The sequence below is a fragment of the Phoenix dactylifera genome, unplaced genomic scaffold (assembly GCF_009389715.1).
Source record: "Phoenix dactylifera cultivar Barhee BC4 unplaced genomic scaffold, palm_55x_up_171113_PBpolish2nd_filt_p 000007F, whole genome shotgun sequence".
In the NCBI taxonomy this organism is placed as follows: Eukaryota; Viridiplantae; Streptophyta; class Magnoliopsida; order Arecales; family Arecaceae; genus Phoenix; species Phoenix dactylifera.
Window position 1 is genome coordinate 4,458,005 of NW_024067666.1, and position 18,934 is coordinate 4,476,938.

The 18,934-nt window shown below is 40.3% G+C and overlaps 1 protein-coding gene, 1 long non-coding RNA gene and 1 other non-coding gene across 6 annotated transcripts; all 3 read right to left on the reverse strand.

Moving 5' to 3' along the window:
* Positions 1 to 691: 691 nt before the first annotated feature.
* On the reverse strand, positions 692 to 2,852 carry LOC103704558. Its single transcript, XR_603636.4, has 2 exons — positions 2,634 to 2,852; positions 692 to 2,088 (listed from the first exon to the last, which is right to left on the reverse strand). It is a non-coding gene; the product is annotated as an uncharacterized LOC103704558 (long non-coding RNA).
* On the reverse strand, positions 1,970 to 2,095 carry LOC113462556. Its single transcript, XR_003385123.1, has one exon. It is a non-coding gene; the product is annotated as a small nucleolar RNA snoR83 (small nucleolar RNA).
* A 4,748-nt stretch (positions 2,853 to 7,600) lies between the features above and the next one.
* On the reverse strand, positions 7,601 to 11,819 carry LOC103704559 (zinc finger CCCH domain-containing protein 24-like). 4 transcript variants are annotated; one of them, XM_039115813.1, is made up of 4 exons: positions 11,487 to 11,816; positions 9,595 to 11,075; positions 8,806 to 9,390; positions 7,601 to 8,703 (listed from the first exon to the last, which is right to left on the reverse strand). In XM_039115813.1, exons 2-3 carry the CDS (start codon positions 11,050 to 11,052, stop codon positions 8,806 to 8,808), a joined length of 2,043 nt encoding a protein of 680 aa, XP_038971741.1. In that variant the 5' UTR covers positions 11,053 to 11,075; positions 11,487 to 11,816; the 3' UTR covers positions 7,601 to 8,703. The 4 variants fall into 4 exon arrangements, with proteins under 4 accessions (XP_038971741.1, XP_008786133.2, XP_026659434.2 ...); XM_008787911.3 differs by having other exon boundaries at positions 7,601 to 8,699; positions 8,806 to 11,075; positions 11,487 to 11,819; XM_026803633.2 differs by having other exon boundaries at positions 8,806 to 11,071; positions 11,487 to 11,818.
* Between the last annotated feature and the right edge of the window lie 7,115 nt (positions 11,820 to 18,934).

An 18,934-nucleotide genomic window follows, 5' to 3' on the forward strand; every position in this document is an offset into this window, starting at 1 on the left:
GATTAATGCTTGCTTTTGCGCGCACCTCGACATCAGGCTGGGTACCGAGAAAAGGCAATACTTTATCATGAATGAATTCGTTACCATTCCACCCCGTCATGCAACAGACATCATTCAGATTAGCGTGTGAAACTATGGTCTAAAATCCACTTCACAATTCACTCCTATAGCAAATGTTGATATATATATATATATATATATATATATAGAGAGAGAGAGAGAGAGAGAGAGAGAGAGAGAGAGAGTACCGTTGATAACACGAGACACACTATCTGTAACTAACATGCAGCCATAGAACAGGTGTGCCACTAAATATTATAAGCAGAGTAACGAGGATAGCGTGCTCGATGACCATCGACAAAGAAAATGACCATCAGCAAGTCCAATCTCTTGGAGATGCTAGAGAGATTGAATAGAGGAACAACTTTCTTCGTACATCTAGGACTTCTAATAGCCATAGATAGAAGAGAGGCCAGAATTTTTCTCTCGTGCTCAAACTCTTGGTGGATATTTAGGGAGCAACAGTGGAGCCGACTGGGATACAAGTAATGTGATCAACCGCGCATCCTTTAGAATACTGCTTCTAGTTTTCTTCCGTACCTTAGGAAAATTCTCTATTCAGATGATTATGCTTCTAATATATATATATATATATATATATAACTTGGAACTGAAATAAATACAAAACGGATGAAGTCCACAGCCAAGCAAAGTTATCAGCCCAAACCACATAAAGAACAAAATATTGCCTGACACGGAGATATCATACCTTCTGCTTCGTTCCAACTCCCATTAGAACGGACACAAAAACAAAATCTTTTCAATAGGGGATGTTCGCAAGTAATTTACGGATCCCATGACATTAACGAACAAATGATGTAAGCAAAACCCATACAACATTTTACCTCCGTCCAAAATTCTCAGTGGCGAACACCTGAGAAATACCTGCAGGATGATGCACCAACTTCAGGACCATATCTATATCTTTGCATTCAGCTACCACGTTTGAGTCCAGCCAAGACTAGTTTGCAATCAAGTCCACGGATAAAACAATGGCGCATGGCTTCTTCCTTCCATCAGCCACAAGTGTGGTGTGTACATAATGAAGTGGCAGGCCTTGCCTTGTTTAGGCCAGGAATGCCATTACATCCCCCACTTGTTGGCAATTTCAATTATATCCTCATATTCATGAGATGTTCTCTAGCAAAAAAATGCACAAATCACAAGCATTGGGCAGGTTGACTTAGTTTCAACATCTGCCATGATACAACCATGGACATAAACACTTCTTGATGATCCCTACTTATTAAAGTGAGAGATAAATTTGGTTATATTAAACGCACCTAAAATAACCAAATTAATGATAGAAGACCTAAAATGAAGGTATATACTATACACACCTTTGAATATGATCAGCAACATATAAGATGCCTGCAAACCTAAGACCATTATTATGGATGTCTAGAGTATGTCCCAAAATAATACCAATAGAGTCAATATGCTAGAATATAGTATTGCCACATAGATTAAAAATCTAGATTGTTGTTCATACGGGCAGATCAAGGAAAATGCAAGAATATAGCATTGCTATCTAAAAATCCATGCTGATGTTCATAGCTTCTGCAAGGAAATAACATTTGGAACAAAGCATAGCAGTGGAAATAGAAAAGGTATAACCAGAGAAAATAAAATATCTAACAAATAAAAGAAATACTCAATTGGTTTCCAACATCTAAAGCAACACAAAATCATTACTGAAATTCAGTAATCGTGAGAATCTGGTGACATGGTTTACAGGGAACATGGCAAAATAGATAGAGGGATACAAGTGTTTTTTCAAAAACAATAAGTAAAATGCTGGACATACTTCTAAATGAAAATGAAGCAACAAATATAACAAACAATGACTTCCAGCAAAATTTTGTCTCGAATTTCTCTTTTCTCACTAGAGACAAAGGAAAAATGATGGTAATGTATGGCAAGTTACTAATGAAACACCTCCACAGAGAACAAGAAGGTGCTATCAGCGAAACCCCCATCATCACTTTTGGCCTTCCATGAATCAGAAAAACACTTGAGCAAATTTATCTGGGATTATGAAGGCCCACTATTAGTTAACTGGAGGGGAGAAGACAAGAAAACAACATGAGAAAATACTACAACCAAAAAGTTATCTTTTACTTGCGCACAAGTCTATCAAAAGTTTTAATTTGATAAGATCCAAAAACCAAACTAACCAACCAGATGTATATCAAAAAGTAATCCAACAACCGAAATGTAACAAAGTACTACTCTAACAATTTATATATATAGATCGAAAAACTGCACCAAGAGACAATTTAGGCCTTAATTGCAAACTCCAACAAAACAATCGTCATCAAGCATCCCCAAACATAGAAGAAAAAAATAAAAATCCAAGAAACGCCTCAAGGATGGAGTTAAACGCCTCAAGGATGGAGTTCCCATCATCGCTTTCGGCCTTCTGGGTGTCGGATTAACACCCAGAGAGGTGATCCGGGATTGTAAAGGCCCTCCTTTACACATTGAATGGGAATTCCAGTAGAATTCCAGTAGCTAACGAAAAGAAGGAGAAGAGAAGAGAAAGATTGGAACGTAGGGTTTCGGAGCCGGACCTGCCGAACCAAGAGAAAACGGGGGCGCCGGCGAGAAAGGCCAGCCCCAAACCCTACTCCAACCTCGCCCCCTTTAAAAAGCCAGCGAATGATAATAGCCACTCCCTGTTTTTTATAAATTACACCTCTCTCTCTCTCAGTGGGGTGGAAAAATAACGAAGATTTGGTTGGACTGACAATCATATGGCCCGGTTCGCTCGCGTCATGGGCTACAAAATGAAATGGGCCTAACCCAGCGACCGCCCCCGAAATGGGCTTAGTCTGATCCATTTGATCTTTTACATGGTAATATAAATAATTTTTTTTTGCATGAATATCTTTCTAAATATTAAATTTTAAATAAATATTCTTCTAAAATTGATATTTATATGTATACTCTCATAAAATATTTGTTTTGTTATTATGTCCTCTCTTTTTTTTTTTGCTAGGGTGATCTATATCGGCCTATATTATTTTCTTTATATAAAGTATGTACACAAGTATATATAACCCCTGAGATGTACCATTATGATAAAACAGAAAATATAAAATCATTATTCTCTCTCTTTTTCTCTTCTTTTGCAAATATTTTAATATATTTGTAATATTATTCTATTGTATTTTGAGAATATATGGAACAAAAGGAGAAAAAATGATGCGCAAAAATAATAACAATATCCGCGATGTTGGCATTAATAACAGAAGTTTTTTTTTTATGGAGACTCGTATAGAGTTCTCTGTTTATCATATAGATGTCAATATTAATAATGATAGGTTTTGCTTGACCAGAATTAAATTGCTTAATTTATAATAAAAATTTGATTATTGAAGTCTTCCATTTATTATAATTTGTTACATTATTGTACTATATTTTATAAAAGAAAGAAAAAAATATATTCCAGGTGCGACAGTTTGACCTATGTTAGAGTATGTATCGATTTTTCTTAGTTATTTTATAAAGTATCTGAATGATGTAGGAACTCTGATCAAATGAAATATTGTATATTTTCTTTCTTCTAAGATAATTTGTTCTTTTTAACATTTGCAATTTTAGTGTGTTTAATCATTTGATATATCAAAAACATAACAAAAACCATGGGATGGGCCCAACACGATGGCCCCAAACGCAAGAAGCCACCGAGGCATCCCCACGCCAATCAATTAGAACAAGCTTCGGAATTGCAAAGAAAAGGTCAGAATGCATATTTCTATATTTTTTTATTTTGTTTTTAGAAAGAAAAAAAGTCATTTTTTTTTTCATCTTGCACAATAACAAAGTAAACTAGATTACCTGCTGCTGTCTTACAAGATAGCCCTCCATCAGAAGCCCTCTTGATTTAATCAATATTATATTGATCAATCAGGGCAATCAAAGAGTAGGAAAAGATGATGAATTCTTGTGTCATTGTAACTACAATTTGCAATTATCATACAAGCTAGAGTGACTTCACATATGACTGTAAAAGAATTTGGCCTGTTCGTTTTAGGAAGAATAATTGGATTCTACAACATTAAGCCATATTTTTACGAAAAACGAATCCCCCGATGATCCTCTTTTTATTCTTAACCCTTGTAATTCAAGTTAAAAGATTAGAAAGTCTACGGGAATGTCTCTCAAAACTTTCTGACTTCGTGCAAAGATAAATATCAAAGATAAATAGATAGGAAGCTTGTCCATCAACCTTGGTTTATCTTCTTCATTTCGCATGATAAATGCTGAAAATTTAGTTTCAACTATTTCATCCAATTAAATACCAACCATCCTCCGACTACTGCCTTTTTGATGCTTCCTTGATTCAGCAACATGGATGACAAAATTCGCAAGTCGGTGCGTGATGAAAAGTATAACTCCAAGCTTTCCATCTACTGATGGAAAATTATTTGTTCATGAATTGCTCCTTTCTTCTCGAGTCAATTTTGTCGGCACTTATTCTAAAATCTACTTCAGAATTAGTTGATGTCAAACCAGTAAAGATCCGGTGGCAAAAGAGGAGAAAATTTTTCCTTCTTCCTTTGGGTGCAAGGAAACTTTTTGAGTCCAAAGTGCAGGGTGTAGGCTAATTAATTGCCTCTTACCTTATGTGGGTGCAAGTGCCCACCTCCATGCAAGCATTGTTGGTTGAGGAGCACACATCATGCACCAAACGATAGCATTTTTGGTTAAAGGGAAGCAGATGGGCCAATCCTTCCATTCGTCTCCAACAACCAACTCAAAATCAGAACAGGTAAGGAGATCCGGAAGGAGGAGAGTAGGCCAAGTATGCAACCAACAACATGCCAATATCCACACAGGACCACCAAGCGCACAACCTCTTTCCTATTTCCTCACACCTTATTTTGTTTCCGAGCATTCTCCACCAAATTACTAATGCACTGTTAGAAGCATGATATATCATATCGGTCCGAATCGAATGGTATGGTACGAAACATATCATACCGTGCTGATTCAATACTCATATCGATATTGTACTAGTATGACACCAGTATGAAATCAAGGTTAGAAGTTATCCGTACATGAAGCTCGTGTCAAGAGCCCCTTAGTCTTTGTGTGTGCGCGCGAGAGAGAGAGAGAGAGAGAGTCTCCAAACATCAAGAGAGAAACCAGCTGCATTGAGAAGTCTAGCTTGGTTTAGTAATTTGACCCTAAAAATTGACTACTCGGGTATCAACCCGGTTAACCCTAGTTTAACGGCTACCGAATCAAGGCCTAAGCGCATTAGTAATTGAAATTGAGCTACCCACATACCAAGTACACCAATTGTTCCAACCTAGCATAAGATTGACCTAAAAGTCACCTGCCGACTTCCGACAATCACCGAAAAGCCTGGTGTATTACATTTAGATACGGCCTCGACCATCTCTCTTTGGAAAATTCCCGACATAGGAGAGGTCAATTCAATGTCGACATATTATCTTATCAGATAAATTCAGATGCCTTCGTGATATTCCCAAATCTACAAAGAGGGTGCAGTCACCATCTGCCAGTCAAAACAGGAACGCTAAATTCCTTTCAACCAGCAATCTTCCCGCAATCACTTTCACGTTCTATAGTGACCTGAACTTCAGATCACTGGTTACACCCTCTCGCCTAAAAGCAAGGGGTCAGTGTTCCAAGCTTGATAATGGTGGTTATCCTACAAGAATTTTGGCCTTGGCAGAATTTTCGTAGAAGACAGAGACCTGGTCCCCAAGCAATAGACTCAGCTGCCCAGCCTTTAGATTATGGGATGGCTCCGGCTCTTCATTCTCATCGACAACAAAAAAAAAAATTGAAAAAAAAAATCACCTACTGATCCGTAAATAAACCTTATATATATATATATATATATATATATATATATATATATATATATATATATATAATATTTATAAAGTTAGTATGTTTCTCCTTGAATGATCGTTGGGCATACTCACAACTAGTATATTTATGCTGAAATAATCATTTTTCTTGAGCATAGATTGGATTTGAAGCAGATATCATGTTTTCCATAGAATACATTAAAATCAAGTATATTATTGTTGGATATATAATAATTATTATTATTTTTTGCTACAACTAATGAGAATACATTCAAAAAAAATCAAAATACAACAACTCTCTCTCTTCTCCGTCTCGGCTATAAACGAAGTCACCTAATCTGCAGCTTTACTGACCTCTCTGTATATATAAACTTGGCCTGGAAGATAACATCTCCAACCACTATGGCCCAAATATCCCCAAGTAAAGAATAGCACCCATTCGCACCACCGATACCTCCTAGATCAAGCCAATCACCATGGCCGAATCACCCTTTATAAAAAGAGAAATTAACATAATTCTATAGTATTTGCGTGCCCCACCACCAAACTCTCTAATGCTAAAAGTTCAAATTATGGACCTATATAGATGATTAAACATCAGGTTCCGACAACTCTATTGATTCCCATAATGCACATATACTTCATAACTTGATATCCATACCATGCGGCGCGCACATGATGACATTAGACTCAAAACAGCTTTCTTCTTAAATAATAATACCTAACTTTGTTCCCTTCCATAGAATCCAGATCAGGGTCTAACTACGATCATGTGGCATGTGGCACCAACAGTCATTTTCCCAATTAAAACCTAATTTAATTTCAACCGACCATGCATTCCAAGTACAAACCAAATGAAACCAAATAGCAGGATTGGGAACCACAAAATTTAACCCCAGAGAGATTCCCCCAAATCTAACCACAGAAAGGAATTCCACCAAAGACAATTCAATCACTCTTCGAACAAATAAAATCACCACGACCATGAAGCACGATCCTATGTTTCCTACGTTGACATCAATTCTTAATGGTAGGATTGGGAACCACAAAATCTAACCACAGAGAGGAATTCCTCTGAAGACAACTCAAATAACTCTTGGAATAAATCAAATGACCATGACCATGAAGCACGATCCTATGTTTCCTATGTTGACATCAATTCTTATGGAATAAAAATCCAATGCTTACATAAAATTCGCACCTCAACAAACAAACAAAAAATTCACTGCACTGCCATTCCACCAACACACCCCACACAAATCATCACCCACCTACACGCCTAGAATCCTCGCCGACCCACCATTTGATCCTTGACCCACAACCACAATTCACAGATAGATTAGCTGCTCCCAAATCCTGTGTCAAAATTGATGTCAAGACACCATCCAAACAAGCACCGCTCCAGCCTCATATTCCCCATCACAGAGAAGTCCTGCTTGTAACCCAATCCTCAGGCAACTAGACAGCAGAATCTTGAACCACCACACTTGGATACCCAATCCACACATCTGTCTTGAGGGTCAAGAAAACAGGCCATCAGGCCACCATATCCAACTAATTAAATAACCCATACACCCCTCATGTACCAACTATTCAAAACTTCTGATTTCAAAAGCAGCTCAACACACAACCGTATCTACAGCATAAAACGCAATCAGAATGATTAAAAAATAGACACAAACTACATCTAATTAACAATAAATTCATTAAAGTATTTTATTGCTTGCAGCTGCAAGCCTTCAAACAAGGGCATTTAGCTAAACAACACAACCAGTCCTACCAAAACCTAGCCCAGTTCCCCATACAAGGTAGAGGCGATTCCATATAATTTTCCACTGGGAGCCAAAGTGCAAGTAGTTGGTGGGCTTCAGCCCTCCGGTCCTACAACACCTGCGATCTCCAATAACCTAGAAAGAATCCCCCACATGAGAGCCTCGAAAAAAGTAGACAAGAATCTAATATGCCTCATCCCTCCCCCCCACTTGGGTCCAAATCTAAAGAACCGACCCTCCTCTCGTACTGCGATCCATCTCCCTCCCACGGATTCCCATGCCTGATTAAATTGCACGAATCAAAGGCAAGCACGTCATAGCCCAAAAGACGGGGAAAATGAGGCGGCCGATACAAAGGCATATCAAGAAAGGAGGAGGAGCATCGATCACGGATCACGGATCACGGATCACGGACGGTGAGAGATGACATAAAAAAATATATATTTATATAATAGATGAAATAACAGCGATTGAGTTTTGAATCAATGTATACATGATAGATAAAACGTAAGTACCAAACTTTCCACCTGCCCAATATACAATAGAAATCCAAATAATTCATCCCTCCAAACTCCAAAGTGGGCCACGTCAGCCCGACTCAATATATTCCCCTTTTTTTTTTCTCCCACTCCCACCATGTCCTTCCCAAAAGTGGACCGGGTCAAAGGGAAAGCTCTCTCCTGTGCTTCTTCTTCAGTTACTTGGCACCAGTTAACTAAGATAGTTCTTCAAATATATGATATATAATTAACAAATAGATTGGTTAAACGGGACGGAAACTAAAAGAGTTACAATCCAGGGTAAACTGGAGTTTCTGAGAAGAGGAAGAAAGACCCCAAAAAAATGGAAATCAGTAAGGGAGATGTTTACCAGGGTGTGGCTTCAAACAAACCCGGAGTTCAAATTTCTCTCCGAGTTCACCTGTCCGAAACTCTTGAAGCAATAACAAATTTCTTCCAAAATTGAATCTTTTTTTGTTTGACTGAATTTTTAACCAACCACCGTCATCCCCCGCCTTGCTGCCAACAAAACCAAATTGGAAAATATGATTCGCAAGTAATCTATTAGTAGTGCTGTCGATCTTTTGAGGGGCTCGGTAAGGAGTTTCAGTTTTCGTTTACCTAGGCGACGAGCTGATCGAGCTGCATCTGCTCCAGCCAGGCCCCAAGAACTGCGTGATCCGATCCATCCATTTGAGTGCTTGAATTGGAAGCATCAGCCGCGCCGCCACCATTGCTTGCCGAAGTATTGGCCTCGTGCTTGTCCTTCAACTCCGGTGGGTTCACCAGTGAGTGGACCCAGGAGACATCAGGCTCCTCACCACTGGTGGAACCACCGAGCTCGAAGGAAGACGAGCTCCTGTATCGGCCAAGCTCGTCGCCGTTCACACCCCAGTCTACCTTCCCGGATGGGGATCCCCACTTGGACCAAGAAGAATTCGCCGGCGAACCCACCATGGAAGGAACAGAGTTGCTGGAGCCGAGGCTGCGCAGCTGCTGCTGGAGCTTCTCCCGCTGGGCGAGAGCTGCGAGGCGGGAGCTCATAGGGGAGACCGGCTCCATGCCGCGGGGAGACATCCGGCCTGGGGATGAGGCAACGCCCAACGAGGCCTGCAGCAGAGCCTGCTGGGGATCCACGGCCTTCGGGGAGAAGACGCCGTTCGTCTTGATGGGTGACAGCAGGCTCTGCTGCTGCTGCTGCTGCTGGAACTGATTGAAAACAGCTGACTTGTGGGTCGGCGAGAACACAGCTCCCTGGTCAGAATTGTACCTCGGGGATGAGGAGATCTCCGCAGAGAAGAGGTCGTCGAGGTTGGATGGTACCAGGGTTTTAGGACGACCAGGCCGGTTCCCAGCTAAAGGCGAGCCGAGGCGAGCTGGGCTGGATGGAAAGTAGAAATCGTTGAGTTGCTGCTGCTGCTGTGGTTCAAGCTCCGATAGCATCAACAATTCATCTACAGCCATGTCTCTCGCACTGAGAGAAGTACGAAGCCTGCTAGACTGGAGATTGCTCCCTGGAAGATGCAGCACAGGGACGTTTGGCTGCGGCCAGGCCAGAGAAGAGTGTCCTCCGCCGTTGCTCGACGGGGACATAGTAGGCGTAAATGGGGTCGGCGACATCACCGAAACCGAAGACGGGGACCCCTGTAAGAGGCTCATCGCCGCCGCCATTTCCATCGCCGCCGATGCAGAGGACCGAGGAGACGGCACGGTAGAGCCGGTCGAAACATATAGAGGACGGAGCTCCTCGTTCGTGTGAGCAAAGAAGCAGACCCGGCGAGTGCAGCTGGGACCATCCTTGCACAGCCTCGTGCGATACTGCGCCGGGTGGAGCCAGCACTCGAACACGCCGTGGGCATATTCGCACATGTCCCCCCTCCTGCATGCGCCTTTCCGGAAGTCCGGGCAAGGAACACAGCTATAATGATACTTCCTCGGATCCCTCCGGCGAGCATTCTCCCCGGGGTGAACGAAGGGGCACTCCGTCCAATCATGGGAGTAAGCCCGGGAGCAAGGTCGGATCTTGAAAGAGAACATCCGGAACTCATCGGTGGCGTAGATGCTGTTCTTGATGTCCGGGAGGGAGGGGTCCACCGGGTACTCTTTCTTCTCCGACGCCGCCGCCGCCGGCGAAACTGGGGGATGGTCGTGAAACTTTCCGGCTGTCGGGGAGGCGGATGAATCATCGGACGAAGGCGATCCACCTTCGACGGGAGACAGGGATAACGGCGGCGAATTGGAGCTCGATGGGCTGGTCGACACACGGAGGATACACCGGGGGTCACCACCGGAGCCACCCAGGAGCTCTTCGAGGGCGAGCTTGAATTCACATAGCTTGGGAGGGACCGAGATCACATCGGCGGGGCGGTGGCCATTGGCATCGACCAAGTTAGCATCGGCGCCAGCAGAGAGCAACAACTTCACAGCGTCGACGGCGTTCGCCAAGCCGCTGGAGGCGGCGCAGTGGAGAGCAGTGGTCTTGTCGGGTCCGCAGCAGCGGTTGACATCAACGGAAGAGAGGCTGAGGATTAATCTAAGCACTTCGATGCTGCCGTAGGTGGCGGCGACCATGAGGGGCGTCCGGGGCTCGAGCACCATCCGGTTGGAGCCCTTCTTGCGGCCATACCAGAGGCCGATCTCGTCGACGGCGGAGGGCTCCTCGTCGACGGATCTCTTGAAGCCGTCCGCATCGTTGTTGGCGGCTAGCTCGAGGAGGCTCGAGAAGTTGTCCCCGGTCTCGATCGTTAGATGCTTCATATCGAACGATGGTAAGGAGGAGGAGTTATTAATATTGTCTTGGGAGGTAAACGGAGACTGAAACGGAGATGGAAACGGCGAGGTTTTCAGGCGCTCCGGACCACCGCACATACTTCGGTTCTCCGCAGCCCTGCCTTCATTTTATAACCCAAAATTGCACTATTTTAGAAGGTGGATATATTTAAGGAAATTCCTTGGGGTAATGGGGGAGAAATGAATGTAAAAAAGGATAACGATTAAGATCTAGTGCGTAAGTTGTTGTAAAGGTGATAAAGATGGGATTATTGTTGGAATTTAGAAGGAAGAAGCTATCGAAGTGGGTGAGAATCGGATAAATCTTTACAGATATGGAACTTCCAAAAGTAAAGAGGCAGCAGCAACTGCTAATCTCTTTATTTTTCGTTTTTCTTTTCTCCCACAAAAAACAAGAGAAATTCATAAAAAGCCGAACGATCCGGAAGAGAAGATTTTCCCACAGAATCGAAACCACAACATAAGACTTGAAAGGTTTTATTATTTTTTTAAAAAAAAGACCGGATGCTTACCGATTTCCAGAAGCTCATGAAGATATTTTAGCTGAGAAGAAACCACGGAGGATACTGACAAGAAGGAAAGCAAGAAAGCTGGATCGTTTCACCGATCGGAGGAGGAGTAGAACCGGCCAACGGCGCCGGAGACCAGGAGGCTCTCGAGAGATCGGCGATCGGGGTTAGGGTTCCGGGAAGCCGGAAGGGCTTCCATCAGACGGAGACGAGACGGAGGTGGAGAAGCTTCGAGAAGTTCGGTGACGAGGAGTCTTCAAGGCGAAGAGAGGGAAGAGCAGGGCGCGGCCTCTACCTTTGGCTTCTCCCGAACAAGTCCCCAAAAATGAGGACGAAATGAAATGACACGTTGATGAAATGAAATACAAATAACAAATTTGTATTTCTAACCTCCCGTCGTCTGTTTTACTCTGAGGTTGAAATGGAACTCGCTCGAAATTCACGCCAAATTCACTCCACGTGCACGTTCCACCCGGGATTTCGAACGGGCGGTGACCGGACTAGCCAGTGGAAAGCACGGCTAGCTAACCGGTTAGGTGAGGAAAACAGGTCACCAGTACGAAATAGCTTACTTTAATCGGACGTTCGTCTGCAAATTTCTGTACGAGATCTCAGATCCACCGTGCGTTTTATATTAAATCAAGCCAGCGAGAGGGTTTATAAAAAAGTTTATGCGGCGGATAGTGGAGGACACGTGGACGGAACGGAATGGGGAAGTGGCGGGGGTTGTGCTGGATTGGAACGTGGTGTGGAATCCGCGAATCTGGAAGCGGGCCATCTAAAATCTATTCGGATTCGAGGCAGCAGTCAAATGGGGTTAATAGCGAGGTCAAATCAAGGCGGGGTGGGGAAACGGCGCAGCGCACCAGCGGGACGGGTGAAACGCAGGCCGCAAGCTGCCCTACGACAACGGAAAAAATAAATATATATATATATACACACACACATACAAAGAAGGGTGAGAGATGGTAAGGTAAATAGGATAGCTGATTGCGTTATCTTCTTTATTGCCCGTCACTTTTTGATCTCATGGGTAATATATTTTGATCTAATTGGTTGCACTTATGCTAGGTTAAAAAATCTCAAGATCCCAAGAATAATGACCAAAGCATTTCTTTTTTTTTTTTTTTTTTCAAGCAGGCAGTACATATCACTCAAGTACAAATATACTTAATATAATCAAAAAAACAAAATGTTTCCGAGTGTCCTAGATAACTTTCCCTCATTCCACAGCATACCTCCCGCGTGATTGGCCACATAAGCTGCAACCTAGTCCGGGGTTTCGTTTGCCTCTCTATACACGTATTTGGTCTGGAAGGCCACTCCAACACTGTCCATCTTCCGAATGTCTCGAGTCAGAGAGTGATCCGACCCCATTCAGGTCGGATTCCTCTAAATCCATCCAATCACTATGGCTAAATTTTTCTTCATTGGAATGGAGCTGGCCTGCAAAACACGTCGCGCATATCAGAAACCAGCCTATATAGCCTTCAACTTCACATCAGAGATTGAGGTATTAAATAACTGACCACCTCCAACTATCAAGATCCTCGCTCCAGAGTATCTGATGATAAAATCGGCTCCCTTTCTATCTCTGCCATCTAAAATCGAGCCATCAAAATTGACCTTGTCACCAAAAGTATTTTCCTACGCGAAGGAGACATGTTGCTTGCTTGGCAAAGAATGGTCCATGGTCCTTTACACAGTTGCCCTCGCTGACGGGTATCTCCTATCTTCATTGGACTTGTAGTGAATTTTGCTGCTATAATTGATATATGAATAATTTATTTGGTGTAAAATATGACATTTAATGAGAAATAAATAATTGCGTATCGCTCGGGATTCTCTTGAAATTTCCCATCGGGATATCAATAATTTCTACTATTGTTGGACCGGCCGCCGCGAATTCTGGGAGAGGCATGATCGGATAGTGCGAGGGTATTTTTGTCACTTACTCTGCAAGTGTGCATGGAGACCATAGGTGGACTTTTAGGTTATCTATTATAATCTCAAAATAATATTATTTTTTGATATTTTAAAATATAATTTAATTATAATTTAAAATAAATTATTTTTATATTTAATTATTTTAAAGTAACATAAATAAAAATATTTAAATCTAATAAGATGTTGTAATTAAACTAGTCTAAATAGTCTAAACTAGAGTTCCAATAATAATGAATATCTTCAAAGGATATAGCGCACTGATTCAAAATCTAAAAAAAAAATAAAAAAAATAATGAGTTATACTAGCCTAATAAGCAACATAGCACCACAAAGTAGGGTCTAAATATGTCAAATAATAGTTAAAGAGCATGATGCTAACGGAAAATAAATCAATTTCGAATAATACATATATCTCTATTAAAATTTATTATTATTTTTGTAAATTGGTATAAAAATTCAACGTCAGGCTATGGCCACGTAATCCAGTAGCATGGATCGGATATATAATGCACAAAGTGTTAGATACTACTATTATAATCATCGGTATCTTGGTGTAAAAATTAGTTTCTCAAATTACAAATCAACAAGGCCAATGAAAAATCTCTATTGACGGGGCCAGATCGTAGCCGTGCTGAGAATACATACATATGAAACAAATTTCATAACATAACACATAGCATATTTAAAAAGATTTACTGTTGTAATAATAACATACCTAACTCGTTTAACCAAGAATAAAACAGATATAACAAATATATTTAATATAAACTAATTATTATTTTATCAAAATTCGGAAAACATACCTCCAAGCATCAAGTTACTCGTCTCTTCTTGCTTCAAAATCCTCCTTCATGTAAGCAAGTCAGATTTGTCTGTTTTAATGTCATTAAAATACAATTAATTTCATCGTCATCTTAGAAGCTAAGCAAAGTCAAAAATTGAAATACTACTGGGGAAACAGCTACATGCTCCAAAGTCAAATTAGTCAAGTGGCAGTGCCCGACTGTCTGAGTTGGACCGAGCAAGATGAACTCAATTGGTCAGATTAAAACATGATTTAAGTAATTCAATGAAGATTAATAGTGGTCAAATTTTAAAAAAAAATCCAGCTAGGGCTGAGATAATGAGCTGATTTACTGTCCGGGTACTGAGGTAGTTTAGGATTTCCATACTAGGGTCAACTTAGATTCGAGCAATAAAGAATGTATCCTCAAGGATCTCCAATCGCTGCCGGTCATTCGCACCACCGACCATGGCTAGGGTGGCCTTATCCCAATCGCTCGAAAATCAAGCAGGGGAGGAACGTATCCTCCTTTTTTTTTTTTTTTTTTTTTTTTTTTTTGCAGTTTTTTGATTGATCAGAAATGGCCCAATTGGGCCAATTCGCACAATTTTTGTCAGACCGGCAAAAAGATTAAAGAAACGCTGCCGAAGAGGAGTTGGGTTAGGCTGAAGCGGGTGAACAATTACTACCGCGGCCGTCGAATTTCCGATGTACTCATGCCAATATTTGCACCGGTAGCAGTTGAAGATATCAGTTTGTATTGCTTGGTTAATGATATCAATAAGGGCCATTTTGTCTCTTCAAGTGAAGAAAATTTTATTTACCAAAAAAAAGAGAAAATTTTATAAATACGTTGACATGTCAATGAATGTGTCAGAATTAAATATTGACATACTGATAATTATGATAATCTAAGAACTTAGATTTAGATATTCTAATATTAGTTTTGGTATTTATAACCAGAGAAACTTACTTGAGTTAGTAAAAGAACACACGATAAGTTTTTTTTTTGTTTATATTTATCTGCCAATATGTAGCGCATCTCACAGAAATGATTTTCGACACCAAAAAGACCAGTAATTATTTAGCATTTTTTAATTTAAAAACAAAATTAGAAAAGTTGATATGAAAATATGTCTAATTCTATTTTTATTTTTTAAAAACTATTTCTATTACTAATAGAAAAATAAAACTACAAAATTTTGTTTTAGAAAACAAAAAAACTTATATTTCCATGGCTACCACACCTCAATCGTTATCAACTATACCATTGTCGTTGTTGTCTTCATCGTCACCACCTCCACCATTATTACTATTATTATTGTACCATTGTAATCACCGTGGCACCATTACCTCATTAGTGCCATCATTACTATATTTACAGCTTCTACCACCATCATTTTGCTCCACACTGGTCTCGTTATATCATTAATACTACTGTCACTAGTGATCTATTGTTTTCTGATTTTTTTAGCCGTCATTCACATTTTCTTTACGTGAGCAACCGTTGTATCAAAAAATAATTTATATAAAATTAAAAAAATTAAATAATATATTTTGACTAACTATTTTAAGTAAAATTTTGGGTCGCCACAAAAGCCTTCCGCGTCATTTTATTAACATACTACAAAATTGTACCGTTGGACTCAGGAGCTTTCTACTTCACAATGGTAATTACTTGCAAGGGAAAGCTTGTCATGCACCAAGAGAAAGGTTGCTGCGATCCATAGAATCTGTGTAAATTAATTTGTAGTAAAGCAGCGGTCTCCTTTTTTGACGAGCGACCTTGAAGCTATTTTTCGTACCAAGTTTGTCTCCCCAGCAATGAAGTGATGTGGATGCGAATAGAACGTCCCCTCCTTTCGCCGTCCATTTGGCATCACCGTGACGCTCTGCACGCCATTTTCTAATCCCTGTCCGTGGATTTGACGTGGTCTTTTGGCGTGGTTTCACTTCCTTCCACTACAATAATACTAACCATGAAAAGGCCAGGAAGCGTTCGCCCTCGCATAATCCGCCAATGGAGTTGGATTTGAAAGGATTTTTTTGGGTAACAGCTAGCATATACAATCGCCCATCTTCCTCTAAGATGTATAATGCCGATCCGAAAAATAGAAATGATGATGGAGAATAAAATAACCTCTTAGAGCAAGTATATATTTAGAGAAGCCAATAAGACGGCTGATTGAATAGCTACTTATATAGCCTACCACTTAGGGTACATCTTCTGATCAGAAGAAAGAGAGCTGCCACAGACACTCCGCGAACTTGTAATTTTTGATTTTATTAGGTGTATTCGTACATGCATTGTATAAAGAACCCGCCAAAATAGATGAAGAATAAAATAACCTCTTAGAACAAGTATATATTTAGAAAAGCCAATAAGACGGCTGATTGAATGGCTACCTATATAGCCTACCACTTAGGGTACATCTTCTGATCAGAAGAAAGAGAGCTGCCACAGTCCACAGACACTCCGCGAGCTTATAATTTTTGATTTTATTAGGTGTATTCGTACACGCATTGTATAAAAAACCCGCCAAAGCAGCAAAAAAAAGAAAAAGAAAAAAAAAGATGGTGATTGGATCGATCAACAAGCTATCTCAGCATTTGGTATATGTCTCGTCCTCACATACTTAGAAAAAAAAAATAGAACTTTAGCTTGCATGAGCCTCATCATCTCTATCTCTGCTTGCCAATAGAATATATACTTACGCACGTCATGTATGAGTTAAAAGTTGGTTTGAGTGCTAAGTTTATCTTTTTATTTACATCGGTGCCTCACACGACAGGCATAAAAATTCATCAGAGTGATACGGCATATAAAAAGTTACTCAATTAGCTGCACCGTTCGTCTTCCAATAAAAGTGCGATATTTTTTGAACCATATCTTTTTTTTCTCTTGTTTATTAGCGTTGGAGGGCAATGGTCTCTCCGAGGATTGGCCTTCGCCGTTCCAAGACTTTCCACTAGTTGAAATTTATATTCTTCTGTGATGTAATTGATAGGGGTTGGGAGCTTATTGTTTAATGGTATATCTGGCTTTTTCAGATATGGTACTAAAGTTCAAAGATGTAGATGCATTGTCTAGATGGCATGCTTAGGACATCAACAAGACTCAAGTAACAAGGAACCAAAATGTTGCCCACAAATGAGACCTAGTTTATATATCGAAAACCTACAGTCTGCATCAAGATAGAGTGTATACTTTTTTTCAACTTCCATTTTTTATTGCGGAACACAAATCAACCATGATTATCTTGAAGATCAAGAAATTGAGACTATTCTCCCTTAAAAGCAACTACATGCTTGGGTTGTCATGTCGTCCATGGATAGTTCTCGAGCATCCGACCGAGCATTAGAGCCAACTTCCTATGAGTCATTGGTGCTTAGAATTTTTGATAGTAAAATAGACTGCGCAAAGAGATTTGTTTGCTTGAATCTGGAGTCACCTATAGTAGCTTAGTGCAGAGTCACATACGCACGAGATGCATGGTTATTCACCTAACTTCACCATGACTTTGCCATCAAGGTTGGAGTCGGATTGAGTTGAGACAAAGTATGCAGAGAGCAGAGATGTCTCTCCCCTCTCATTTTCACCCTTTTACATTTCTCTTTCTTGATCAACTATTTATGGAAAATGATAGACTGAAGGACAAAATAAAAAAACAAAATCAAGAGACAAGGTCAGTGCATCATTGATCGAATTTGGAGGTGAAGCACGAGATGTTTGAAGAGGACCTGCCATACTGGTTCTGCTTGCATCAAACTGATTAGTTTGCTGCTAAAAGTTATTTTTTTTTGGACAATAAAAGAGATGTCTGCATGGACGCTAGTGGTGCACATTTATGTAGTCAAGGTTGGCATAAAACCGGCCCAAAAGAGTCCACTTTCTCTACTGGGTTGGCCCACTTACATGATGGGCCAATATATTCTTCAGATGCAATGAGACCGGTGAAGATAAAGACTTAGGCTAGAAGAGATGATTTAGGCTGAAAATTGTATTAGATTCGTAGATTGGACCAGTACAATTAGAAAAATTATAGGATTATAGGCTAGACTATAAGTACCCAAGAATATCTTTGGAGTGGGTATATTGGCTTTTTTCTTCTCCCTATGGGATTCAGGCTGGTCCACTCCAAAGATATTCCGGAGTACTTACGGATATAAGCCTAGCTTAGCATGTAATCTTATAATTTTTCTTGTTGTACTGGTCATATCCACGAATCCAATAGAATTTTCAGTCTAATCATCCAAACAGACCTTAATCAGAGACCGGGAAGGTAAGGTATTTTTGGTATCTCGATTGGTATAATTTTAGGAACCCAAATCATATTAGTTCGAATATTTATTAACCAAAATTAATTTCAAGACAACATAAATTTGAATATTTAACAAACAAAAATTAATTTAAGATAGTAAATGACCGATTTGGACATCTCAATTGACATTTTCAAAATGCACGAATCAATAATTCAGATAGTTTCATTTTCATTTGCGAAGATAATGTAGTGGGTGCCTGATGATATGTTGGCCGAGATTAAAATCTCGGTAAAAATGAATGTAAAAGTGTGATTCCAAAGAAGATGGACCATCAAATTTAACTCAAAAAATGGTAAGAAAGGGAAATACTTATCAATACAAGTTCTAAAGAGCTTGAAGAGAACATGATGCTTATCATGCGTTAGAACTTCTACGTGGCACATCCAGTTCTCATACT